The following is a 27,294-nucleotide window of genomic DNA, read 5'->3' on the forward strand; positions in this document are numbered from 1 at the left end:
GTTGTCAGTGCTGTTAACTTAGCAGCTGTTGGTTGGCAGGCTGTCGTTTTGGGCATTTTTTAGTACGTTTGGAGACACAACTTGCGGTCACGCTCTTGCAAAAAGTCGAGTTGGCATTTATTTTGCACTCGAAAAATTCCATTTAATTAAAGTAATAAATCCCAATTGTATTCAAATTATTGAACAAGTAAATGGTTTACGAACGTCTTTGCAAGTACGCGTAATTGAACAACAGTTTGTGTGTAAGTCCTCCTCCCTATAATAAATTCATAATTAGGCCAAATCAAATTGAAATAAAAAAGAAAAATGAAAGGCACAAACAGGAGGAACAGTGACACCTTGTGTTTTGTGTTGATGTGCGTGAGCGAGAGAGAGAGCGAAAGACTTAATACGACACGGAGTATGTGAAAATGTAAATGTATGCGTAAAGCTGCGGCTGCTGTTGATGTGTTTTCTTCATCACACATTTGATCGGCTAATCAGCTGCTTGCCTACTAATTATGCGAAAATAGTTGTCTGCAAGTGCCTCTCCTCCCTCCCTACCCGGGCACTTGCAGCAATTACATTTCAGCGGTTACAACCCTATGTGTTCGTGTGCGTGCTAGCGTATGTGTAGGTGTGTGCGTGTGTGTGTACTATTTGTATTTGCTCTCTGACAACCCGCACACAGTGTTGCTCTCTCGCTCTTTCTCTCGCCAGCTCGTTGCTCCAATTTGGCTGTTTTCACTTTTGACTTTACGTCCAAATGTCGAAAAAATATTCAGCATATAAACAAGTATTTTAGTTTGTGCATTAATCCAAGCCAAAGGCAAACAAAAATAAGCAAACGCTGCAAGTGCAACACAAAAACAAGAAAAAAAAACGCCGCAACGTAGCTATTAAAATAAAAAACCTGCTGTGTCAAACATCGCAATAACAACAACAACATTCAGAGCGAAACGGTGGTAGAAAAAAGCGACGAATGAGTGGGAAGTGAAGTGAAGAGCAAGAGGGGGGAAACACACAGCAAACGTCCACGTAAACTTTTAGCTCAGCGTGATTATTGTCGTTATAGTTGTTGTTGTTGTTGTTGGATTATACAAAAAGCGAACACAACAAATAAAAAAGAAAAGAGAATCGGCAAGTATAATACAGCGATACTTGTGTATTTTTTTTGGTTTACTTTTTTAGTGTTATTCATTCGTTTGTTGTCAAAAAAAATACTCGGAAACTAACTTTGTAAAACTGACCACTAAAAACATGTTTTGGCTGGATGTAACATCATCAAAATCCAACAATTGCCAACAATGTAATTTAGACAGTGTGCAGGTAGCGACAACAACAACAGCAACAACAAGCGTTAACAGTTATTTATTTTGCACAGCAGCTGGCTGCAAACTGTCCGGCAACGCTGCATGTCAATCGATAAGCAGCTTGCCGATAAATTTGCGATAATTCATAATTAATTTGATTTTCTTTTTATGTTACTTTGCAGTTTGCCCACTGTGACAACATGTTGCACAATAATGCCAACTGGCTGCCACCGCAGCAGCAACAGCCGCAGCAGCAGCCAACACCGCAGCAACTACAACAACAACAATTACAGCAGCAGCAGGCAACTTTACATCACTCTTTACCCGCTAATCAACAGCAATTGCCGCCGCCGTTGCAACAACAACAACAACAACAACAACAGCAGCAGCAGCCACAGCAGCAGCAACTTTATGCGAGTCAAATGTTTCAGCAACCTCAGCAACCACCGCCACAGACAACTCAGCGATATTGGCCGCCAGAGGATTATCAGCAGGTCGACTACAATGACTATTACATACAGCAACAACAGCAGCAGCAGCAACCACAACAGCAGCCACTGCAACAACCTTTGCTGTATGCATCGCCTGAGCAGCAATATTATCAACCTGTGCAGCAAGTGGAGCAGCAGCAGCCACAGCAATTGCCGCCGGATGTGTTTGATAACAACAACAGCAGCAACGTGAAGAACGATGGCTGGGATGATTGGGGCGATTGGAATGACAACGCCAACAACAACAACAGCAACATTAGCAACAATATCAGCAGCAGCAACATTAACACTACCAACAACAACATCAACAACAACAGCGCTGTGGAGGATGCATTTAGTGTGCAGGCTGCGCCAAGCAGTTGGCATGCTTTTGGTCAAAATCAGCAAACGACAAACACCAACAACAACAACAGTGCCAACACTGAAGCACTAGAGTTGCCGCCGTTGCTGTCGCCAGCCACAGAAGCAGAGCCGGAGCTGTTAAATGCCATTGTGCCGCCGCGCGCCTTTCAAAATCAACCGCCAGCAGCAGCAGTGGCAACTGTGACGCCACCAACAGTGCCAATTGCTGCAGCAACACCTGCTCCATATGCTGTACCACCAGCTGCATCGACTGCTTTACCTCCAGCTGCATTGGACAACTCAGCAGCTGGCAATCCCTTCAAGCGTGCTGGCGGATTGAGCAAACGTGTGAACATACTCGAAGCCGCACCACCAGCAACAGTTGCAGCTGTTCCTCCACTGCCAGCTCCAGCAGCAACACCAGTGGCAGCGCCTGCTCCAATCGCAGCATCAGCTTCAATTCTGGCACCAGCTTCAGTTGCAGCTCCAGCCTCAATTCTAGCGCCAGCTCCAATCGCAGTTGCAGCTCCAGCTTCAGCTCCATTTGCAGCTCCAGCTTCAATTGCAGCTCCAACGCCACTTGCAGCTCCGGTTCCAGCTCCAATCGCAGCTCCAGTCTCAGCTGCTCCACTTGCAACACCTGCTGCCTTTGCTGCACCACTTGCAGCCACAAGTCAAGCAGCTCCACTTTCAGCAGCTGCTGCGTTTGCAGCCCCACTTCAAGCACCAATTCCTGCTCCAATTGCAGCTCCACTTCAAGCACCAATTCCTGCTCCAATTCCTGTTTCAATTCCTGCTCCAATTGCAGCTGCAATTCCTGCTCCAACTCCTCTGCCGGATCACAATCAGGAGCTGCCGCCGTATGAGAACCAGGAAGTGCTTTTATCGGCACCCAACGATGAGCGTGCTCAGTACTTGCAAACAAGTCATTTGTCCGAGCAGCCCGAGGATCTCAACGAGGCCAACTGGGAGGCAGATGGTTTGTTGCCACCGCCGGGATTATCGCGTTTGGTGCTTGGCCAGCCGGAGCTGGTGGAGCGACAACGGTTGGTCACTGGCACCGAGCAGCCAAATGCATTGCAACTGATGCGTCAAGCGGATGGCGAAGATACCTCCGAGGGCGAGCAGCAGCCAACGACGCAGCAACAGTTGCAACAGCAGCAGCAGCAACAGTTGCCGCCAGCTCGACGTGTTGTTACCGGCGTGGAGACAACACTAAACAGCAGCAGCAGCAACAACAACAGTGTTGTTCCAGAACAGCGTGAAGTGGTGCTCGATGGCGAGAATCTGGAGGATCAGCCAGTGTTGCTGCCAGTTGCAGTGCAGCCAACAGCAGCCGATGCTGTTGTGGAACAGCAAACGGAGCTGCAACATGAGCAGCCAGAAATAACGTTGCAGCAACAACATCAGCAGCAGCAGCAACATCAGCAGCAGCAACAACAGTTGTCCACGTCGATGACGCAACAATTGGGGCGTGGCAAACCACGTCCAGGCGCCTCGCTTGATCTGGAGTCGGAGGATGAGTCCGATGATTGGATGTTCAACGATCGCATTGAGCAATCGCTGCCGTCGCGTCGTCAACCAGATGAACGCAGCTTGCGCAACATGCGCAGCGGACGACGTCACAACAACAGCAACAATGGAGGTGGCAACAACTATGAGGGGGAAACGGAGGATTCGGTGCGTGCGGCCAATGCAAATGTTCACAACGATGGCGGTAATAAATCGCTGCGTGATTCAAAGCGTCGCAGTCGCGATGCTGAGCAACAACAACGTCAACAGCAACGTCACGAGCCCAGCGAACGAAGCGCACGCAGCGAGAGGGAAAGGGAGCGTGAAAGAGAGAGGGAACGTGAAAGGGAGCGTGAAAGGGAGAGGGAACGCAATCTGTGGCGTCGCGAGGAGAAACACGAGCGACGTCCACGCTACAGCAACAACAGCAACAGCAACTATGACGGCGACTCGGATGCAGCCGATGTTCAAGCTCAGTCCGCAGCAGCTGCGGCCAGTGATGGAGGAGGCGGTGGCGGTGGCGGTGATCGTGGCGGACGCAACAGCAAAGCGAGTCGCCCCAGACGCAGTGCAGCCCCCGATGATGACTACGATGATTATGCAGAGCAACAACCACGAGGTGGAAGCCATTATCAATCATTATCGCGTCGCGAAAAGTCGTCGCAGCATGAAAAGCTGCGCAGTCGACGCAGCCACGAAGGCGGCAGCGATGCGGGGCGTGGTCGCGAAGGCGGACGACGTCATCATCACGGACACGGAGCGTGGGATGCTCGAGATTACGAAGAATATCGTGGCAAGAGTTCACGCAACAGCGACTTGGAGAAAGAGCGCATCAATGGCGGAGGAGGAGGAGGAAGCAGCAGTGGAAAGCGGGGGCAGCGGGGCAACTACAACGATCAGTATGGGAATGCGGCGTCTGCTTATGATCCCTACATGATGTACGATCAATTGTCACGCAATCCTCAAGTCTATGTCGATATGTATGCCAAGATCTACGGTCAGATGATCAACTCCATGGCTGCTCTCTCGAATGCAGCTGTCACAAAAACCTCGCCACATCAGTTGGTCGCAGCTCCAGGCGCAGCTCCTGCCTCCTCGCTGCCTCTTGGCGTTGATGCTGTGCTGGCTCAAGGCAACGCTGGCAATGAGGCCGCCTTGCTCAGGGAGCGTGAACGGTGAGTGCAAACTGAAATCCGTATATTCAAAGCTATCTGAATTGCCTCGAGTCCTTGCAGACGGAAGAGTTACTTTGTAGTAGAGTATTATGTCCGTCATGAAATCAACTCCAACTAGGCCATTAGAAAAGTATTTCATTTCAAAAAGTATTCTATACAACTTAGTTATCTTATAAAATGAATTTTATTGAAAGCATTTTGAAGTAGGAAAAGAATTTTTAAATCCATGACAGCTTCTTAAGAATTATCTTGTTTTATAGAAGCATTCAAAATTGGAATTGGCATCAGACAATATCTTAAAAATTTGCATCAATAAAATTATTTTAAAATGCATGATACCTTCTAAAGTCTCTTGTTTTATAAAAAATAATCATATTTACTTTCTACAGAACTTTGTTGTATAATAAAATGAATTTTATTGAAAGCTTTTGAAGTAGGAAAAGGATTTTTAAATCCATGACAGCTTCTTAAGAATTATCTTGTTTTATAAAAGCATTTAAATTTGTATTCCACAGAACTTTGTTGCATTAAGCTTTTTGAAGTAGGAAAATGATTTTGAAATCTTAAGATTTCTTATGTTTTATAAAAGTATTCAAATTTGGAATTGTCATCAGACAATATCTTGAAATTTGCATCAAGAAAATTATTTTAAAATTCATGAAACCTTCTAAAGATGTCTCTTCTTTTATAAAAAATAATCACATTTGATTTTTACAGAACTTTGTTGTATAATAAAATGAATGTTATTGAAAGCTTTTTAAGTAGGAAAAGAATTTTTAAATCCATGACAGCTTCTTAAGAATTATCTTGTTTTATAGAAGCATTCAAAATTGGAATTGGCATCAGACAATATCTTAAATATTTTCATCAAGAAAATTATTTTAAAATGCATGAAACCTTCTAAAGAAGTCTCTTGTTTTATAAAAAATAATCATATTTGCTTTCTATAGAACTTTGTTGTATAATAAAATGAATGTTATTGAAAGCTTTTTAAGTAGGAAAAGGATTTTTAAGTCTTAAGAACTAGATTTTTCAAAAACAGTTTTGAATTTTGCGAAATTTTAGATATAATTGAAGTATTTAGAAAAATGTGTTGAATTTTCAACTGTTTGCAAAGCTCTTAAATAGAAATGAAATACTCCAAAAAATAGAAAGTGGAGGGAGTGGTAGTATTAACTATACTTTATAGATATTTAGAAAAGTGTGTTGAATTTTGCAAGTTTTAAGATACAATAGATGTATTTAGAAAAGTGTGTTGAATTTTCGTACTTTCAACCGTCTGCAAAGTCTCGAACTGAAATTGTTGAACTTCGGCTGAGATCGAAGTTATTATTACTATTATTATTGCTCTCTCTGTTATTTGTTACTAGTTTTTTGTTTTAGTTATTTCTTTTACTGTTTTTTTTGTTTTTGTTATTGCTAAATCGAACACTCTGAATTTTGTTGTGGGGCATGTTGTAGTCACACTTACTCACCACACCTTAACTCACCACGTTTGCTGCTGAACGCGGTGCTGTAGAGTTGTCTCTTTCACTCCTGCGTTAACATTCGAGCTAACCGAGATCGATCGATCGATGCGATGCGATCGAATGCGCTAACTTTGACGATAACAATTTATCCCACTGGGCTGTTAATCCCTTTTTAATTACATGTTGCATTACCCTTCTTCTTTTCACCATATTCCAAACCCAACTCAATCTTAATCCTTACTCCTTTCTTTGTCTTAATCACCACAAACCCAACTCTAAACTTTTCTCCCACTCGCTATGACTGTATATCGCTCTCTCTCACACACAGTCACTCTCTCATTCGCTCGCTGCGCTTTTTGTGTAATTCCCCCAATTTGATCGAGATCAAGTACAATTGTGTTTTGTGCGTGTCTTCTTCTACTACTAACAGCAATAACACTGCAAATAAATAATATTTCGTTTCTAACAAACAACAAACATTCGACACCCGAAAAACAAAACATATGTGCCATGTGCTTACTCTTTAGGTACACACACGCATACATAACACAAGCCAATGAGTTCCATCGTCGTCGCCAAGAGCAGCTCAAGCTCTATCAGCAACAACAACAGCAACATCAAGGGAACAATAACTACACGGATCTCTTGAACGCAACTTTGGGCGAAGACTCGGCCAGTCTTTATGATGGCAGCGATACGCACAGCAATCGTCGCTTGTTGTTGGGCATCGCAAGTGCTCGCTCCCTCAGCAATTTGAACAGCGAGGCAGATGCTGCTGGAGGTTCAGGAGCTCCTGCTGGATACACACGATACTATGCTGGCTCGGAATGCGGCGTTGATATCAGGTGGTCACTCCCAACAAAAAAACAAAACCAAAACCCAAACAAAAAACCACAAATTACTCTTCATACTCTTCTCCAACCTCAATCTCTCAAATTTAAATACTAAAAGCTCTTCGCTTCGATATTCGAAATTCATTCCTCCAAGTAGGTTCATCTTGTTCTATACTCTATACTCTATACATATTTATCTACTCTGTCTGTTCTCCACACACTCTCTTTGGTCATTTGTGTTCCATTGTTTTTGGCTTACACACATCACACTTTACACTCATTTGCATCCACATACAAATTGAACATATTCCATTTCTGCCCCTTAAATTTCCCTATCGCTGCGCTTCTTCTCTTTGGCTGGCTTTTTGGCTGCAACTTTCGCTTTCGCTTCGTCACTATCGGAAAAGGGAAGTGGTAGGGAAGGGAGGGATTTAGCGGTCGCTCATTACTCTCGCTGTTAAGAGAAGTGATAATTTAACTGTCATATTCAGGAATTCTAAAATTTTTAGCTTAGTTTATTTGACTTAAAATTTAAATTTTGTTGGCGGCAACTTTTACTTTTGCTTCAGTACTAGAAATAGGAAGTAATACGGAAAGGAAAGATTCAGCGGTTGCTCATTACTCTTGTTAAGAGAAGTGATAGTTTAACAGATATATTCAACATTTCTATAGCTTTAAAATTTAAACTTTTTTGGCTGCAACTTTTCCTTCGTCACTGGAAAATGGAAGTGATAGGGAAAGGAAAGGTTCAGTAGTAGTTCACTTTTAAGTGAGGTATTAATTTAATGGATATATTCAGCACTTTTAAAGCTTTTAGTTCAGTTTATTTGATTTTATTTTCGAAATTTAAACTTTTTTGTCTGCAACTTTGGCTTTCACATCGTCACTGGAAAAGGGAAGTGGTAGGGAAGGGAAAGATTCAGCAGTTGTTCACCACTCTTGCTGTTAAGGCTTACTCTTTTAACAGAAGTGACAATTTAATAGCTATTTTACAGATTATTTTACTTTTATTTTCAATTAAAATTTGTATGGAAGTGTATTCAATTTATTAGCAAAACTTATTGAACAGTATTCCAAGAATTTGCAATATTAAGCTTCTAATTAATATTGACTTTTATTAAATTTATTAGGAAATCTTATTAAGCAACTAATGTGCTTAAGACTTGCGCATTGCATTCAGTTTTTCAAGAATTTTCATTAATTCTTCTTCTTCTAATTAATATTGACTTGAAGAAGCAGTTTTACAATTAAAGAAATGCAAATTTTTGTTGATTATATAATTTAGTGAATTAAGCTAAGGGAGATAATAATAAGCTAAGGAGATAAGCATAAATTTATTGTTATCTTCTGTTTTCATTACTCTTCTGGAAGATTTTTGGACTTGTTTTTAGCTATATCTTATCGAAAGACTGAATTTTTATGGTGTGGCTGCTTATGATTTACAAAGAGGAAAAAAAAAGCCCCCTTTCTCCTCTCCTATATTCAATTTGCATGCAAAATTTGGCTGTTTATTTATACTATTATTATTTTTTTTATGATTTTGATTTATTGATGAATTGATATTTGGGAATGCCTGCTGTTGAGTTATGCTGAAATAGTAAAGAATAGAAAGAGATTAATTCAAATTTTGTACAACTCGCAGAGCTGCTGTTGGCGCCACCGGCGGAGAGACGACAACAACGATACAAACGACGGCTGTGGCACGTCCGCCACGACGACGCACGCCTTTGCTGTACAATCGACCGCATCTGGTGGCCTCCTATTCGATGAGTCTGCTGCTCCGAGTGCGTCCCAAGTACGCGGGACGTGGTCGCTTGCGAAACGACGTCGAGGTGTCGGCGCCGAGGATTAAGGATGCCACGAGCAGTTTGTTGCGTGCGTATCCGGGTCCGTTGCAGGGTCGCAAGCTGCACAAGGACAAGATCATTAGCTTCTGCAAGGAGCAGATACGTTTGGGACCGGCGCGTGCTTGCACCGTGTTGTATGCCACACAGAAGAAACCGCTCGGCAGCGTGGAAAAGTATCGTGCCTCGCATGCGCTCATGTGGCATTTGCTTATACTTTTGCTGCGACAGAATGGCGTAAGTTTCTCTTGAATTTAAAGACTCTTTCAATTACTAATTTATGCTGCTTCCTTTCCAGGTAATTGCGGACACCGATGTGGGTGACTTGTTGTTGGAGAATCAACGGGAATATCCTTATGCTCCCGACGCGGAAACCGAAACGGATTCAAACGAAACACGCGCCGATGCCAATGAGCTGCTCAACGATTCCGATGGCGAGCCAACGGCTGCGAATTTGCCTGCAGCAACTCCGGCTGCTGTTGATGCCGAACCGGATGCCGAAGATGCTGCTGGGAATAGCATCTCAGAGCAGGCGGCAACGGAACAATTTCGCAGCTATGTTCTCCGCGGCAATGTGGAGGAAGCATTGCAGTGGGCCACCGATCACAATCTGTGGACGCATGCCTTCTTCTTGGCGTTGTACGAGGATCGCTATGCGTTGACCGATGTGGCGCAAAAGTTCCTCAATCGCGCCATCAAGGCAAATGATCCGCTGCAAACGCTTTATCAAATGAAGAGCTGTCACACTCCTGCCTGTGTCACTCAGTTGCGTGACGAGCATTGGGGCGATTGGCGTTCGCATCTCTCCATCCTGGTGACGAACAAGTCCAGACAGCCGGAATACGATCGCAGTTCCGTGATTGCCCTCGGTGATACGCTCTTCCAGCGTGGCGACATCTATGCCGCACACTTTTGCTATCTCGTCGCCCAGGAGGAGTTCGGACGCTACGACAGCGCTGCCACCGAGCTGACCACGCTCACCGGCAATGTGCCAAGGTAAGCTATGGTATTCCTGGCTTACCGGCTATGGAAAACAGAGGCAACATTTTTAAACAACTAACTATAAGAGAGCTAGACAGATACAGATTGTATATATTTTAAATTAATTTAAGCAATATGTTTGTGAGGTTTATAATTTCACATTTTGATTAGCTCAGCATACGTATTTCTTTGTTTGATTACCAAGCATATCTCTATACCAAAGTAATCACTGAATTTCCTGGCTTACCGGCTATGGAAATTTACAGAGGCAACAAGCTTGTTATAAAAACAACTTCTTATTTTATATAACTAGAGGAATTAGTTTATGCATTTGCCACATTATTATAAGCTTTTTGATTTCCTATTTTGATTAGCTTGGCATAGTTATTTCTTTTTTTGTTTACCAAGCATATCTATACCAAGCTAAGCAATGGAATTAATGGCTTACCGGCTGTAGAAATTTGCTGAGGCAACAATTAATTGTATTATAAAGCAATTTTAATTATTTTATATAATTAGAGTAATTAGTTTATACATTTCCAAACTATTATCAGCTTTACAATCTCCCATTTTGACTAGCTCAAAATATCCATATCAAGGTAAGCACTGAATTCATTGCTTACCGGCTATGGAATTTTGCAGAGGCAATACCTAACTCATTATATTAAGTAACTATAAGATAGCGAGACAGATGCGATTGCTTATATTTTAAATAAGTTTACACACGATTAGAAGCTTTATGATACAATAGGAATGATATATTAATAGGTATTTATTTGTTTAAAGATTTAGAACAAATTCTCTAAAATTCTAAAGTAGGTTAATGTAAATAATATACATGAAATTGATAAATTCATAAAACTAGCTAGTTTTAGTCAAGCTGAAAGCCTTTGCAGTTAGAGCTTTAGAAATATGTACGTTAGTGTTTATTTCAATGATAACTAATCTTTTTAAATAAATTGCTAGTTTAGTATATCATATTTAATGCACATGCTAATGTAATAGAAGTGGCGATGGCCAAAATAAATGATAATATATATATATATATATCATAATATTTCTTTTTTGTATAGCCATGAATTATTTCAGTGAATTTCATGTGAATAGTAAAGAATAATATTAAGATTAGAATGAATAATAATTCATAATTTCTTTTAAGAGCAGAATGAATAATAATTTAAGAGTAGAATGATAGATAACTATTTATTTATTTTGAAGAGTAGAATGAATAATTAATATGTACTTTTTAGAGTAAAATGAATAACAATTAATAATTCTTTTAATACTTGTTTCAGGCTCATTTTGCTTGGCGCCTCGCACTACAAGCCCTTCAATGAGTTTGCCAGCAACGAGGCGATCATCATGACGGAGATCTACGAGTATGCGCGTTCGCTGTACGATCAGAAGTTCAGCATTGCCAACTTCCAGCACTACAAGTTCCTGCTGGCCACACGCATTCTCGATTATGGTCAGCACTTCCGATGCACCAACTACTTGGAGCAGATAGCCAAGCACATTGAGCTGAAGCCGGAGAGCTACGATAGCGATTTCATACAGAGAGTAAGTGATGATTGATTCATATCATTCTGTATTATTATATTTATGTTTTCTTTGTAGGTTTGTGGCTTGGCGGAACGTTTGCGTTATCATGATCCGATATTGATCAATCGCGTTTCTTTTGCCAGTCCGCCAAATGCAACAGGACAAGCGACGCCGCAAACAACGGCGCCCGAGGAGAAGGAATGGCTGCGTCAACTGCGCTCGTTGGCCGATCAGGTGAGTGAAGTGACAAGTAACAAGTGACAACATCAAACTAGAAACTCACAACTCCCAATTGCAGCAGCAGCCACAACAAGTGCAACATCACGAGACGCTGCATGAGCAGCAGCAACAGCAGCAAAATGATATTGATCAGCAGTTTGTGGATTTGAATAAGCAAATGCGTGAGCTGAACATGCAATACGAGGAGCAACAGCAACAGTTGCAGCCATCGTATGAGCAGCAGCAACCACCACAACAGCAACAACAATTGCCGCCGCAACCAGATTATTATGAGACGCAAAGTCAAGAGCCAACAGCGCTGCACAACGATGCTTATGCGCCGCCACCAACCATGTACTACAATGCCGATGCAGCAGCAGCACCACCACCACAACAGCAACCACAACCAATACAGCCAGCAACACAACAGCAACAACCACAGCAACCACTGTACGATCCCACACAGCAACCAGCGGCTGTTTATGGTCACGTTGAGCCAGCGAGCGAAGCTTATGGCGAGCAGCAAGCAAGCTCAGCTTATGGCGGAGCTGGCTACGATTATTGGCCCAGCAATGTGCAGCAGCAGCAACAGCAGCCATATGGCGGCGACGAGGTAAGAGCAACCACAACTACATAAAAGTGCAGCAGCTTCAACATAAACACACACACACATTATTCTCGATGGCCTCTTTTTGATTATCCCCCCAAAAGAAATATTGTAAAACTTTGTTAATTATTTGCTAGTGTTTTTTTTGTATTTTTTTTTGTTTTTTGGTTTTGTTGGTTACTTAATTTACTTAGTTGTAGTTGTAGTTTTTAGTTGTCATGATTTGTTTTTGTTCATTTTGTTGTTTTTTTTGTTGTTTTTGGCTAAAGAGAAAAAAGGCAACACGACACACACAAATTGATTGCAAAGTGCTGCATGCAAAACAAAACAAAAAAGAAAAAAACAAAACAAAAACAAAAAATGATGTTGCTAACGTTTCTAATCAAACACACACACACATTGTCACACACACACACACACATACACACGCACACACTCGTAAACAACATTGGAATGCAGCAGCTGGCGGAGAGCAATGAGCTGATTAGCGACAACATTAACAACAGCAGCAACAATCATGATAGCAACGATGCTGAGAACAATGCTGAAATTGAACAGCAGCAGCAGCACACGAACTTGAGCAACCACAACAGCAACCACAACAACAGCAACAACAACAACATTGACAACAATCGCTTTAAACACAATGCGTTGACGCTGCCCGCTGCTGGCAACAAGGAGAAAAGCAAATTAGTGGCACGTAAATTGCAATTTGCGGCAACAAACGAAAGCACAACAGCAACAACAACCACAACAACAGCAGTAGCAGCAGCAGCAGTAGCAGCAGCAACACCACCAACAACAACAACAACTCCACAAAAGGCATTCAATTTGAATGATGTAAGTAGCATTATAGCCATAAATAAACGTCATAATGCTACCAGCAACAGCAGCAGCAGCAACAGCTACAATAACAGCGGCAACACCAACAGCAGCAGCAGCAGCAACAACAATGCACTGACAGCTGTTGCTGCTGGTCGCGTGAATAGTTTTAATAATAAAAAGTGCAACAATGCAACGTCAAATGCTGTGCCCAAAACCTTAACCACGCCCACACGCTTCATACCAGCCAAGCCGGTGTTAGCCAAGTCCATTGCCACAACAACAGTAACAGCTGCAACCACAACAACAACTGTTGCAACTCCAACACCGACAACAACGGCAGCAGCAGCAGCGGGCGGTGTAAAGCGCGTCAATTTTGATTTGCCCTCGACAATCGATGAGGCGGCTGAGCAGGAGCCAGATATCGATAACGATAACGATAACAACTACAGCTTAGCACTGGCCAGACCAGCTCACAGTAACAGCAACCACAGCAACTACAGTCTGTTCAAGCAGCAGCAACCGCACCACAGCAATCACAGCAACCATAAACCTCACATTGTCTTTAACGGCACTTTTCCCATCGATATGCCATTGAATACAAACAACAACTACGATGCCGAGGCGAATGCCGATCGCAGCGAACTGCAGCGTTATCGATACATGATGCAAGAGTATGTTATCGATGAGGATGCCGAAGGCGAAGAACTGGCCGAGGACGATGACGAACTGTACGACGATGAGGACGAAGACGATGTGGATGACGATGATGATGAAAATGCTGCCTATGTCGATGATTACTATATGCTGCAACGCAATAACGATTTTCTCAGCAAACTGGGCATCATCAAGCAGCAGCAGCAGCGTCCAACGACATCACAGAAGCATCAGCAGCAGCAACAACAGCAGCAGCAGCGACTGCTTTCCTCAACAACTGTCGATGCAGAGGCAGCAACACCGCAAAATGTCTGGTCGATGGAGGAGTTGATCGCCAATCCTGCAATACCGCTCAACTATAAGAAAATGTGCAGCGAGGTCGAGCAGAGTTTGAGCAAATTCGAGGCGTATTTGGATGCCAAAAAGCAACAGCCTTCCACGCCCACACGAATGGCTGGCAAATCGGTGGTGCGCACCTTTGACATTGATGCGCCCATGACGAGCAGCGAGAGAAAAGGGAATGGAAACGGAAACGGAAGTGGAAACAACAGAAATGGCAGTAACAGTGGCAATGGCAACGGCGCTGCCGGCTTGGCTCTTAGATCTAAGAAGCAGCTTTAGATACTACCATATGATAAAAAAAAAAACAAAACAACAACAACTTTACTATTTGCAATATACAATTTTTGTTTCCTTTAGTTTTGTGCGTAATGTGAAAAAGTGCAAAGTGCGCAGCGTTGCCAAACTTCTTGGCGAGTTTAAGTAGCATGTGCAGCGTTGCCAAACTTCAGTGCAATATAATGAGTTTTAACAGCATGTTAAGAGTTTGCGCATTGCCAAACTTCAGTGCAATGTAATGAATGTAAACGGCAGCGCTCCGCACAGCGCTTTGTAGCAATGTAAAAGTGCAACGTTGCCAAACTTCAGTGCAATGTAATGAATGTTAACAACAGCGCTGTGCATTTGCATTTTCTTTGATAGCTTCAAATTTGTACCTGTGCACTTACACACCAACAAAAAACACGCAATGCTCACTGTAAACAAGATAAAACGCAGTAAATGTAAATGTAAAAGTAAAAGAAATCTGGCATACACAAAAAGAACAAAAATTATACTAATAATATAAGCTAAAGCTATGTACATACAAAATACATATATAATATATATATAACTATAGAGCGCCTGCAGCAATATTTTTGACTGCGCCAGTTAAATTTAATATCGTTCGTTTACGTTTTTTTTTTTTTGGTTCAACTAACAACTAACTACATCAACTTGAATATATTATACTCTTCTCTTATGTGTGTCTCTCTTTCTATATATATATATATTTATAAATCTATATATATTATGCACTATAACAATTTCTTTATGTGTTTCGTTTTGCCAATAACCAACAACTAATCAACTGCCATTTCTCAAATCCCCTTCCCCCCACCGTCCAACAACAACAACTACAACAACAATCATCATCAACAACTTGCAACTCTCTCATGCCACACACAAAAACAAACAAACAAAAAAATGCACCAACAACTATTACGAAACAACAACAACAACAAACGACATCATCGACAACAACATGATCAACAGCAGCAACAAATGCGACCCACAATTTCGATGCCAAAATCAAAGAGTTACGATGACGACGATGGTGCTGGTGCATCGAACCAAGGTGCAACTGGCCCTGGTGGCGCCACCAAAGGTGCCTCAGCTGCTGGCAATGCAACCAACAAGCAGCAGCAACAACAAGAACAGTCCGGCGCCGCAGGTTTGCCTGGGTAAGCGAGCAACATCCTTGAATAGTCTTTAACAAATAATTCTTATTCATCTCTCTCTCGCTTAGGGGTCAGGGCAATCAGAATGCCGGGTGGTTTGGTGGCTTGTGGAACAAGTTCTCGCTGAAGCCGAAGAACCAAATGATCTTGCCGGACGACAAGAACCCGACGATTGTTTGGGACAAGGAACGCAAGTGCTGGACGAACACCGCCGAGGGCAATACCGAGGAGGCTGAATCGTTTAAGCCGCCACCAAAGATGAGCGACATGGGCATGGGAATGGGAATGGGAATGCCGAATACATTGGGCACGATCCCGACGCCATTGGCGACGCCTCAACTGCTGCCACAGCAATCACAACCACAACAGCAGCAGCCACAAGAGATGCCCAATGCCAATCTCTATGACAACAGCCAGGTCGACTACGATTACAACAACTATACGGAGCAAGTGTATGCCACATCAACGCCAGCACCAACTTCAGCTCCAGTTTCAGCTCCAGCTCCAGTTCCAACTGTGCCCATGTCAGCTCCAACGCCAGCAGCCGCTGCTGCTGCTGCTGCAGCTGGCGGACCGCAGCCAAAACTGCAATCAAACATGTTCAAAATCCAACGCAATCGCAGTAAGTTTTGCCAGTTGAGCGCATAAGCTTCTAAAGTCATTGGATTCAAATTGAAAACAATTCCTTTTTTTATAAACTTTGTATTCAACCCGCGTTGATGAAAATGATTCTTCATTTCCATTCCATAATGAAAGCTAATGCTTTCAAAATTATTACAAATCTAACTTGCAAAACTTAAGCTAAAGTTATGAAGAAACTTTGTCTGAATATATTTAGAATTGTTAGTGAAATGTGAATTTTGTGTTCATTCAACTTATCGGGCATTGAGTTCGATACTTTAAAGTGCACTTCAAATTTTAAAGCATAATTATAAATTATATAATTTGCTAACTAAAGCTATAATTGTGATACAAATTCTTCTTCAATTCCTATGGAATGGAACGCATAATTGTTATAAATATAATTTGCAAACTAAAGCTAGAGTTGTGATCAAGAAACTTTGTCAGAATATATTTAGAATTGTTACTTAGATGTGAATTTTGTATCCAATTAACTTATCGGGCATTGAGTTCGTTACTTTAAAGTGCACTTCAAATTTTAAAGAATAATTATTATTATTAAAATGTCACTAAGACTAGAACTGTGATGGAACTTTGTTAACAAAGTTTTTTTATTTAGAATTGTTAATAAAATGTTAATTTTTGTATGCAATCGACTTATGAGGCAATGTGTTCATTAATTTAAAAGTGTACTTCAAATTTTAATCTCTTTCTACCTGTCTCTTTGCAGCGTTGAAGAACTCGTATGTGGACGTGTTCAATCCATCGGGTGCTCCGATGACAGCGGCGCCGCAGACGGTGTTGGCGCCTTTGATGGCCCCGGTTGCTGTGCCCCAAGGCGGTTTCTTTGTGCCCGGCGCTGTGCCCCAGCAGCCGCAATAAAACGGGGAGAGTAGCGAATGTAGGTGACGAAAGAGCTGATGAAAGGTGTAGGAAAATTCCCCAAAAAACCAAACTATACATATTTGCAGCGATTCGGAGCAATACGTAAAAATAGCAAGCGCGCAACCAACACAAACAACAACAACAACACGAAAAACATTACAAAATTGACAACATAAAAAACAAAACATCACTTGGAACAACAACAACGATGACAAACAACAATAAGCAAAGAAGAAGTCGATGTGTTTAAGTGTTGTTTAACCATATTATTATTATATAATTCTATATGCATATGCGTTGTTCGTTTTCTCTTTTTGTGCGCGTTTAGCGATGAATTAGTGTTTAACAAATTTATGTACGATTAGCAAAAAGAAATACACACATTTATGTACATTTTCATAATATCCCGATCCGAAAACCGCCCCGCCCCGCCCCCCAAAATTCTTCCGTTATTCGATATTGTTTTTTGTTCCTCCCCACACACACGAGTATAATTATTATAATCATAATTATTTTTTCTTCTGTATGTTGCATCGTTTTTTAGTTTGTAAATTGAAGTGAAGTGAAGACAGGCAAAATTTGCATATACTTATATTTTTTTTGTCATTATATAAATATAAATTAAATAAATCTTAGAGCTGTTTCGGGAGTCGAGAGAAAGCGAGAGAAGATATTGAGAATTGGTCGCAAGAAACAAAAAATTGACCTTTAAAATATATTTATACGAGAAACTAGTTTAATTTATATGAAAAAAATATGAAAAATGTTTGTTCGCTTCGATGTATTTTCTCTATGTATCTTGTTGTGCACACACACACACCGACACACACATATATATACATCTATATAACTATTCCAATTAATTTATAGCGCAAATATTTCAATGTTCGTTTTCTTTTTCTTCGCTATCTCTCTCTCAGTCTTTGTAATGCATTTGAAAAATGTTAATTTGTTAAAGCGTTGTGTTTAATTCTTATGTATACATATATAATTTTTTTTAAATTAATTTTTATTTAGTTTAATGCAAAAAAAAGAAACAACAACTGGTGCAGGCAAAAATAAAAAACAAAATTATATATATAGATATAGATATATATCGAGATGTATTACAGATAAAGTAACCTTCAATTGGTATTTCAAAAATTGATCTAACTACACTCAACAAGAAATGCATTAATGAATTGAATTGTACACAAAAATTTAGTAACTACACCAATTATCAATTACCAATTACCATTTAAAAACAATGCCTATATATACAGGAACAGGAACAGGATGCATATGCGGGCTGTAAACTGACGTGTGTGTGTTTCATTTTTTTTTCAAACTATATACGATCGAAAGCGTGGTATAATACTTATCATTTAATTAGCCTAAACAAAAAAAACTTAAATAAATAAATCAATGGTAAACAATTTAATGCTTCTCCCAGTGCTGTTTAATTTGCGAGAAACGCGCAAACGAGCGAGAGAGTGATATGTGTGAAAAAGAGATAAAAAAAAAGTGTGCATGGTGGCATTTTCCAAGGAAGTCATCGCTGAATTCCACAGTAATCGATGCTACAAAAGTGTGTGGTGCCATTTTTCCTATTGAAATCATTCCACATTAATAGATGGTTGGTAAGGCAGCATTTTTCAATGTAATATGTGTGAAAGGGAATTTTCTATGTGAAATCATCGCTGAATTGGCTGCAAGTCTTTCCACAACGATGCTAGGTAAGACAGCATTTTTAATACAAAGCAAATGCACACATTCTTTTGCTTAAATTAGTTATTTATTACAAGGTGAATGGGCTTTAGTGTGCTGTTAAATCCGTTTCACAGTTTTTAGCACTTTTAATTACAACTCTAAACTTAAGACTACGCAATGCTTATTTACTATTTGAAGGGTCGTCGCGTGCCTGTCTGTTCAGCATCTTCTTCAGGACACTTTGGACTATATAACTACAGCTTGTTAAAACTAATTTAAAGCAAGTCTAGAATGCACTAGTGTATTCAATGGGCAGCTCATCGCTGCTCGCTGCCGATTCCGCAGATTCATTCTCGCTCTCCTCATGCCGTTCCTGATCCTGATCCTCCTCATCATCATCGTCATCGGTGTGCTGCTCGTCTGCAGCTAAGCCGTAAACGTTGTTTGACACTTTGCACTTCTTGGCAGCTGATGCTTCGTCTTGGGGGCGCTTCGAGGCGGCTACTGGCGGTGCTGCTACAGACTCCTCCTCCTCCTCATCTGTAAAAGGGAAAAGCAATTAATTTCAAGCGAACAATAAGCTTGAAGTTAAGGCCTACCACTGTCTACAATTTCGTAGCCGTTGGGCGGACGCTGCTCGTAGCTGACATAGATGCTGGGAAACTCGACAATCGTCTTGCCCACCAGATTCTCGGCCAACGTTTTGTGGGCTGCCAACGCATAGCAACGGGAGCTACTTCGTCGCACGCCCTCGGCTCGCAGCCAAAGCGTTAGCTGGCCAATGCCAGCGATCTGATGTTGTTGCAAATGTTTGCGCTGCTCTCGTGCCACTTCCTGATCCTCGAGATTCAGATACTTGTCCAGCAGTTGGCTCAGTGTTTGCTGCTCGTCGCAACGTGCGTCCGAAAAGCACGTGACGCCCGCTTCGGTGCCGCAAAACATCCATTCAATGTGCCAATAGAAACGCTGCTGCTTCCAGTTGAGGAACGTCGTGTTCTGTTTGCGACGTGTGAAGTGCGGTAAAAGGAACTGAAGACGGATGCGACGCTTGGCCGCCTCGGAGCGCATGCGATGCAAGGGAACCGGGAGCTGGCACTGTTGATGCGTATAGCGTTTGCTCTTGTCCTGCTTCCTGGTGTCCGCATAGCGTGTGCACTCCTCCAGGAAGCAATAGTCGCTCATGAAGTCGCGTTCCGTCATCGCGCTGAGCGGCAAATATTTGGTGCGATCCCTGATGCCATCGCAGTCGAGTTCACGCTTGTGGATTTGCACGCAGGTTAGTGAACACGTTTTTACCTCACATTTGGGGCAAGCATAACGTGCCGCATTCTTAGCACAAACTTCACAATTGCCCAAACGCGATGTCAAGCTGTAAACAAAAAAAAAACATGTGCGTGTTAAACATTCTGGCAACACTCTGTTGAAATGTGAAAAATGAGAAAAACAAAAAAAATTTAATCACCTCTCAGTTTCAGTTTTGATTTCGGACATGGTTGTAAAATTATAAAATTGTATTCAGTTGGAACTCATATTTTGAATAGCACACAGCAGCAGCTGTCTCAAAATTGTAACATTTTTTTCTTCTTTTATTTTCACCTCTTCCTCTTGCTTGTTTTGTGGTGCACTTTGCCATTCGCACTGACCAACCGACACCGACACATTCGCGTACCGTGTCAACAACAACCATTCACCCACCGCGCACACACATCGTGCAGTGCCCCCCAAAAGCACAATTGGCGCATACGGCCAACAAATCTATTAATACCATCTTAATTCAAAGTTTCTACGGTTTATTCATGCGTTGAGCATACATTGAGCTGTCCAGCAGACGGTGTTACGTCGTGTATTACAGGCCCAAGTGAGTATCATTAATTTGTTCTTATTGTTTCATCAATTGCGCTATTTGTGTTGTGTTATGCATTCGCTGTGAATTCGGTTGTGTGTGGACAACAATAATAACATTGAGCGCGCGCGTGCGTGAGTTTTTTTTTTGTTTTTCAAGCATACACACGTGTGCGCAGCGTTGCCACCTTTTCGTCAGCGGCTTAGTTTATCGTAATCGCGAGAGAGCGATTAACCGGCCAATCGACGGGCAAAACAATGTTATCTAATGACCGTTAGTTATCTTTTCGACTATTATCGAAATGGCACAGAATTGTTTGGGACAACATTTCCGCAATATCATCGTGATACGTACGCGTTTCATTAAAACTCTTATCAAGCACAGCTATGCTCATTACCTGCGGGCCAAGGGGGAGGTGCGCTACGCATACAATGTTGTGTTGATATTATAAATATTGTTGTCGATTAACTTTATCTATATATTTGTTGTGATTTTCGTATATTTTCAGCAACGGTTTCCGCTCTTCCCCACTTCCCCCGTTCCCCCTCCGCTGAACGAAAACAATTCACTCACCGCTGCTTCAATCGAACAAGTTTAAAAGAGCGAGAGAGAGAGAGAGAGGAACGCAGAAAGAGAAAAGACAGAGAGAGAGAGAGAGAGCGAGAGCGATAGAACGCGCGTTCGTTAAACCAGAATCTAGAGCCGATCGACTGCGGTTGAAATTCGTATATATAGGAAAGCAAAAACAAAACAAAATGCTATGCCGCAAGGTATTGCGTTCAGTGATTAAACCTAGCCAGCTGCGTCTAGGTGTGCGTATCGTAACCCAATTCGGAGCCATGGACGATCTACAGACTCGCACAGCCCACAACAGCAACACCAACAGCAGCAGCAGTGGTGTTGGTGTTGGTTCGCCGGTATTGCCAAGGACACAGAATCTAGGAACAGCAGCCACATCCATGGTCGAGCTGCAGCATTCAAATGGTGCCCCATTAGAAGCACCAAGAACACCAACAGCACCATCAACAACAGCGACAGCAACAGCAGCAGCTCCGGCAGCAACGTCTGTCACAGTGAACGATGGCGTGCTCTTCGAGGATCTCGTCTTCTATCCCAAAGGACGCGAGCGTTCCGACAGTCGGGATAAAGAGACTCTGGCCCGTGAGTTGGCCGAATTTCATGTGAGTATTTGTGCGTTTGCTGCTGTGAACAGCGGTCTTCAGTGTCCGTCTTGGCCTCCATTAGGAAGCCGTCGAGATGTTCACACAAATCAAGCCAAACGCGCAAAGCATACGGGATTCCATATCGAATCTGAAGCTCAATTCGTTAAGGGATACGATCAAGTATCTAGAACGCAGCGGTCTCACACTGTCCGCCGTGGAGAAGTTGTCCGTTATTCATGTGGCCGGCACCAAGGGCAAGGTGAGTACCAGTTTTTTAGTTTTTTAGTTCTCTGTTTTCCATTGTTTACACACACGCACAAACATTTCAATATACAACAATAACAACAAGAATCCAAACAACACCGAATTAATCAACAACGAAAATTAATGCTAACAACTGGAGCAACAACAAAAAAAAAAAAAAACACAAATTCAAATCGCAGCAGCCCATCTGTCGTGATTGAAACGCGTGTTAGGCCTGAGAAGAGAGCCGAGCTCAGCTCTCGACACACTCAGCAAAAAAATCTATTTGAAAATTTTAATCAACTTTGATGAAGATGCTATTTCAATGTGTGCTTAGTTTGCCTATCAAATATCTTATTATATTTTTAGCTATATAGAGTATATTTTGTATCTGATTATATATTTAACTATATGCTAGTATATTTGGTATATTGGTATACTAACACATTCATAATATACCATAGACTAGTACTATAAATATTCAATACTATGTAATATATACTACACTATACACTACATACTATAAATATACTATATACTATGTATAGTATAATTATTCTATAAATTTAACCAATTTCTTCATCAATCAATTACGTAAAAGTAAAGTTCACTTTTGCATTATGCAATGCATTATCAATTGATAAAGAAAATATTGGAAATAACTAAAGAAATGCCTCAGTAGATTAGCTAAGCGTTAACATAGGTATTTCACTGGACGTTATTCATAATCTCATATTTATTTTTAATCCATTTACCATAGATATGGACATAAAGCGCAATCCAAATTTTAAGTTTTGCACTGACATTTTTATTGCTTTGTGAATCTGATTTAGCATTGCAATTTCAGTATATTAATATAGTTGTAGTATATTAATAGTAGTCAAAACTGTGTGCTCAAAACTGTTTGATTGCAATTTTAATAACATTTTCATTATCATTAGCATTACGATTGTCATTATTTGCATTTTTTATGCTAATGAAATTTTAGAGTTTGTATTATATTTACTCAAGCAATCTTATTATCATCTTAATCATTACCATTTTCATTAGCCTTTAAGGTGTATAATTAATCTGCATTATATTTAATGTAATTATTTCATCTTAATCATTAGGATTTTCATTAGTTATAATAAGTGACTCGGTTTAGTCGTAATTCCGCATAATTTTTTGCGGTGTAGCGCTAACGTTCGTATATAAGCATTGTCATTATAATAATCATTACATTAATAATCATAACATGTGTCGCGCTTCCCCCGAATTGTGTCTGGCAAACCTAAAAAAAACTACTGTGGTAATATTAGTTGAGGCCTCTAATCGAGGCGCAGATCGAAAAGAGAAACTAAAGCTTTAATTTCGTTGGATATGTCACAACAATTACTCAGAAAATTGTCGCTAGTGAAACTTTAAGCAAGTTCTAATGAAAATTGTAATTGTTAAGTCTGAAAAGTATTTAAAATTTCTAATTATCATGATCATTAGAATTTGTATTATATTTGATCATGTAGTCGAATTATCATTAGCTTAATCATTACGAATTTCATTAGAATTTGCAAATTTGAGTCAAAAAAGGTTCTATTATATTAACTCAAGTAATTAAGTTATTATGATCATTAGAATTTGTATTATATTTGCTCAAGTAATCTAATTATCATTATCTTAATCATTAGAATTAGAATTTGCATAATATATACTAAAGTCAAAAAACCCTTTGTGTTATATTTACTCAAATAATCAAATTACCATTAATCATTACACTTTTCATTAGAATTAGCATTAGTTGGAAGTAACTCGTTTAAGTTGTATTTCCGCTTAAATTTCTTGCTGTGCATTGCTATCGATTGTGACGTTGATGTCGCTCATCACGCCTGATAAGCGTATTTTTTTTTTGCGTGTTGCATTAGAGTTGTTATTGTTGGGAAATTGATATGTGCTTGTGTGTGTTGGTCAATGACCAACAATCATGTTGTGTCTCGCCTCCGATCGAGAACCATTTGTGTTTACTTTGACACACTTTGTAACATATCTTTGGATCATGATTTTGTTTTATTTTTTTATTTAACATATTTTTCAAATTTGATTTTGATTTTATTCAGGGTTCCACCTGTGCTTTGACTGAATCGATCTTGCGGCAATATGGAGTACGCACCGGATTCTTCAGTTCGCCGCATTTGGTGTCGATCACCGAACGCTTTCGCATCAACGGCGTTCCGCTGGCGAGGAACAAGTTCACGCGTCACTTTTGGCATGTGTACAACAACCTGATGTCGAAGCGTGAATACGATAAGGATATGCCACCATTTTTCATGTTCCTAACCATACTCGGCTTTCACGCCTTCCTCGAGGAGCGCGTCGATGTTGTGGTCCTCGAAGTGGGCATCGGAGGAGAATGCGATTGCACAAACGTGTTGCGCAATGTGAAGACTGTGGGCATCACATCGCTGGCATTGGAGCACACCGATCTCTTGGGCACAACCATCAAGCAGATTGCGTGGCAAAAGGGCGGTATCATCAAGCCCGGATCGAATGTCTATACCCATGTGACGGATCCCGTTTGTCTTGAGGTGATCCGCGAACGCGTCGCCGAGAAGAAGGCAACGCTGCATCAGGTCCTCGAGACTGAGGCCTACTTCAAATACAATCTCTATGCGCACTATTTCGATACGTTCAACGATTATGTCCGGCTCAATGGAGCCTTGGCCATTCAGTTGGCCTACGATTGGCTGCGACAGGCCAAGGGACGATTCCACGAGGACAATCCCATCAATGACCTGCACATGACCACCGAGGTGCTGCGCGGCCTCGTCACTGCCCACTGGCCCGGTCGCTGTCAGCTGGTCGAGTATAATCACATGCGGGTCCATCTCGATGGCGCCCACACCATTGAGAGCATGCGCATCTGCTTGGATTGGTACATCAAGAGCACCAAGCGAACGTAAGTACTTAGACATCCACGTTTAGACGGTGATAATCCGACTGTCTGTCTGTTTGTACAACTCAGTCTTACAGAGTATAAGAGTTGGCGTAGTCATAAATATTGTATCAAATCTGTCTGTCTGACTATTTGCACAGCTAAATCTTACAGAGTATAAGAGACTTGATCTCATCGGGTATAAGATTTAGTCACATTTAAGCAACTGGGAAAGTTCTTATATTAAATTACTAATAGTATAGCTAATCCGTTTTCCTTATTATTTAAATGTCTAGATCTCATAGAGTATTAGAGTTGACTGAGAACGTATTGATTCTGTCTGTCCGTCTGTTTGAACAACTAAATCTCATCTCGGGTATAAGATTTAGTTACATTTAAACGATTGACAAAGTTCTTTATTATTGTCAAGTCAGTAATATTGTCGTTAATTCATCCGTATGCTTTTTTAAATGTCTACATCTACATCGAGTTGACTCAGAAAGTAGTATTCAATCTGTCTGTCCGTCTGTTTGCACAACTAAATTTCATCAAGTATAAGACTAAGAAAGTTCACAATAATAAACTTATTAATATTTAGCGAATCCGTTGGAATTTTTGTTTAAGCGTATAGATCTCATAAAGTTAAATAGTTGACTGACAAAGTAGTATATTCTAAATATCGAATCGAATCCGTCTGTCCATCTGTTTGCACAACTAGATCTCAACTTTAAACTACTGACACAGTTCTTTATTATTATTGCTTAGTCAGTATTAGTGTAGCTGTCTGTTACTATCCCCTGCTTTTTCAGTTATCCGTCTGTCCGTCTGTTTGAACACACAAATCTCAGCTAATATAAGAGTTATAAATATCAAAGTTAGTCACGACATTGTAGGCTTGTTTAGCAAAGACACGCTACCTAAATTAGATCAAGTTTTTGTGTCCTGCTTTCTGTCTGTCCGTCTGTTTAAGCAGCTAGATCTCAGTGACTGGCAGAGCTAGAGGCTCGAAATTTGGTGAACACATTAGTCTAGTTTATAGGTAGCTTAGACCTGTTTTTAGTATACGACCACGCCCCTTTACGCCCACTTTTGGAGCGTAAGCTTCTTTCGATAACACTTGACATATTTTTAATATACGTTTTCTTCTTTTTTTTGCAGTCCTTCAAACCCCAAAATATTGATATTTAATCGCACCGGCGGCTCGGATCCCTCCGGCATAGTTAACTTGGTCCACAACACGATCAACTTTGACATGGTGTGCTTTACGCCCAACATTGCGCATCCGCAGAAGCGTGATCCCAGCCAGTCGACAAAATATACGAGTGCGCGACAACAGCGTCATCGTGCCCAGATCATTGCCAAAGTGTGGGAGTCGATGTCCGAGGCGAAGCAACAGATCAACAAGGGGCAATTGTACAACACATGCTGGGAGGCTCTCACTGCGGTCCGAGCCCGTTATCCCGCTCCCATTGAGCTCGACTTGCTCGTAACGGGTTCGATTCATCTGCTCGGTGCCGTCATCACGGCGATCGATCAGTTTCAATCGCCAGTTCAGGCAACAGCAACATCAACAGCAGCATCTCCATCATCATCCATACAATCCGCAACAATTCCGGTTGTTGATCGGTCGCCGGTCAGTGAATTTAAGTGTGAAAACCTCTCAAAATTTTAACGTAATCACAAAAAAACAGTAACAAAATTGTTTGTTGATAAGTTTTTCCTAGTTTATTATCACCCCATCATCATCAATAACTTTCATGTGTTTTGTCTCAACAAAAACAAAAATAACAAAAAACATGTGTCGCGCTTCCCCCGAATTGTGTCTGGCAAACCTAAAAAAAAACTACTGTGGTAATATGAGTTGAGGTCTCTAATCGAGGCGCAGCTCGAAAAGAGAAACAAAAGCTTTAATTTCGTTGGATGTGTCACAACAACTACTCAGAAAATTGTCGCTAGTGAAACTTAACGGGAAAATAAAAAGCAAATGCTGAAAGTTTTGAGCTAAGATGGAACAAAAATCACCTGTGTTTTTATTTATTTTCTTTTCTTTTTTTTCTGTGTGTGTTTTTCTGCAGCTATGCAAATAGTTTAAAGTGCGTAAAACTTGTAAACTTTGGATTGCATTTCATGCTTTTGGATCGGTTAAGCTGAATTTAGTGAAAGAGAGAGAAGGTAAGACAATAGCAAATAGAGAGATAAAAAAAAACAGATCAATGTAGTTCATCCTATAACATCCTAGAATGACTGATATAATAATACTAATAATGAAATATACTTGTATTATCTAATAAGAGAGGCTTTTGTTCTCAGTTGGTAATAATCAAATACTAAGTAAGATTGAAATAATCTTGATTTGAGATCGAAAAAAATCAATCTTA

General features: G+C 41.0%; 3 protein-coding genes across 13 annotated transcripts; 2 read left to right on the plus strand and 1 right to left on the minus strand.

Moving 5' to 3' along the window:
* The first annotated feature begins 72 nt into the window (after window positions 1-72).
* On the plus strand, window positions 73-18,490 carry LOC117577981 (uncharacterized). Of its 11 annotated transcripts, XM_052007832.1 has the most exons (13): window positions 1,208-1,308; window positions 1,475-4,812; window positions 6,809-7,126; window positions 8,757-9,195; window positions 9,257-9,954; window positions 11,235-11,499; window positions 11,557-11,715; window positions 11,780-12,313; window positions 12,767-13,147; window positions 15,380-15,567; window positions 15,633-16,186; window positions 16,916-17,086; window positions 17,157-18,490. In XM_052007832.1, the coding sequence occupies exons 1-12, from the start codon at window positions 1,240-1,242 to the stop codon at window positions 17,065-17,067; spliced, it is 7,095 nt and encodes a 2,364-aa protein (XP_051863792.1). In that variant the 5' UTR covers window positions 1,208-1,239; the 3' UTR covers window positions 17,068-17,086; window positions 17,157-18,490. The 11 variants fall into 11 exon arrangements, with proteins under 11 accessions (XP_034118961.2, XP_034118963.2, XP_034118960.2 ...); XM_034263070.2 differs by lacking the exon at window positions 1,208-1,308 and adding an exon at window positions 73-242 and having other exon boundaries at window positions 16,916-18,490; XM_034263072.2 differs by lacking the exon at window positions 1,208-1,308 and adding an exon at window positions 847-1,017 and having other exon boundaries at window positions 16,916-18,490.
* Window positions 18,491-18,820: 330 nt separating this feature from the next.
* On the minus strand, window positions 18,821-20,338 carry LOC117564329 (box C/D snoRNA protein 1). Its single transcript, XM_034243038.2, has 3 exons — window positions 20,222-20,338; window positions 19,359-20,128; window positions 18,821-19,299 (listed from the first exon to the last, which is right to left on the minus strand). The coding sequence occupies exons 1-3, from the start codon at window positions 20,248-20,250 to the stop codon at window positions 19,046-19,048; spliced, it is 1,053 nt and encodes a 350-aa protein (XP_034098929.1). The 5' UTR covers window positions 20,251-20,338; the 3' UTR covers window positions 18,821-19,045.
* Window positions 20,278-26,950, plus strand: LOC117564312 (folylpolyglutamate synthase, mitochondrial). The gene is made up of 5 exons (XM_034243014.2): window positions 20,278-20,617; window positions 21,111-21,783; window positions 21,848-22,024; window positions 24,102-24,940; window positions 26,075-26,950. Exons 2-5 carry the CDS (start codon window positions 21,358-21,360, stop codon window positions 26,586-26,588), a joined length of 1,956 nt encoding a protein of 651 aa, XP_034098905.1. The 5' UTR covers window positions 20,278-20,617; window positions 21,111-21,357; the 3' UTR covers window positions 26,589-26,950.
* Window positions 26,951-27,294: the final 344 nt, after the last annotated feature.

This window comes from Drosophila albomicans, chromosome X, assembly GCF_009650485.2.
Source record: "Drosophila albomicans strain 15112-1751.03 chromosome X, ASM965048v2, whole genome shotgun sequence".
NCBI classification, from domain to species: Eukaryota; Metazoa; Arthropoda; class Insecta; order Diptera; family Drosophilidae; genus Drosophila; species Drosophila albomicans.

Coding starts and splice junctions, on each gene's coding strand:
- LOC117564329 (XM_034243038.2), bottom strand. CDS start 20,250: ATGTCCGAAATCAAAACTGAAACTGAGAG. Junction 20,129..20,221: donor ATCAAAACTGAAACTGAGAG/GTGATTAAATTT, acceptor TTTTGTTTACAG/CTTGACATCGCGTTTGGGCA. Junction 19,300..19,358: donor CTACGAAATTGTAGACAGTG/GTAGGCCTTAAC, acceptor TCCCTTTTACAG/ATGAGGAGGAGGAGGAGTCT.
- LOC117577981 (XM_052007830.1), top strand. CDS start 1,240: ATGTTTTGGCTGGATGTAACATCATCAAAATCCAACAATTGCCAACAA. Junction 12,314..12,766: donor AGCCATATGGCGGCGACGAG/GTAAGAGCAACC, acceptor ATTGGAATGCAG/CAGCTGGCGGAGAGCAATGA. Junction 13,148..15,379: donor AGGCATTCAATTTGAATGAT/GTAAGTAGCATT, acceptor CATGATCAACAG/CAGCAACAAATGCGACCCAC.
- LOC117564312 (XM_034243014.2), top strand. CDS start 21,358: ATGCTATGCCGCAAGGTATTGCGTTCAGTGATTAAACCTAGCCAGCTG. Junction 21,784..21,847: donor GTGAGTTGGCCGAATTTCAT/GTGAGTATTTGT, acceptor GGCCTCCATTAG/GAAGCCGTCGAGATGTTCAC. Junction 24,941..26,074: donor ATCAAGAGCACCAAGCGAAC/GTAAGTACTTAG, acceptor TTTTTTTTGCAG/TCCTTCAAACCCCAAAATAT.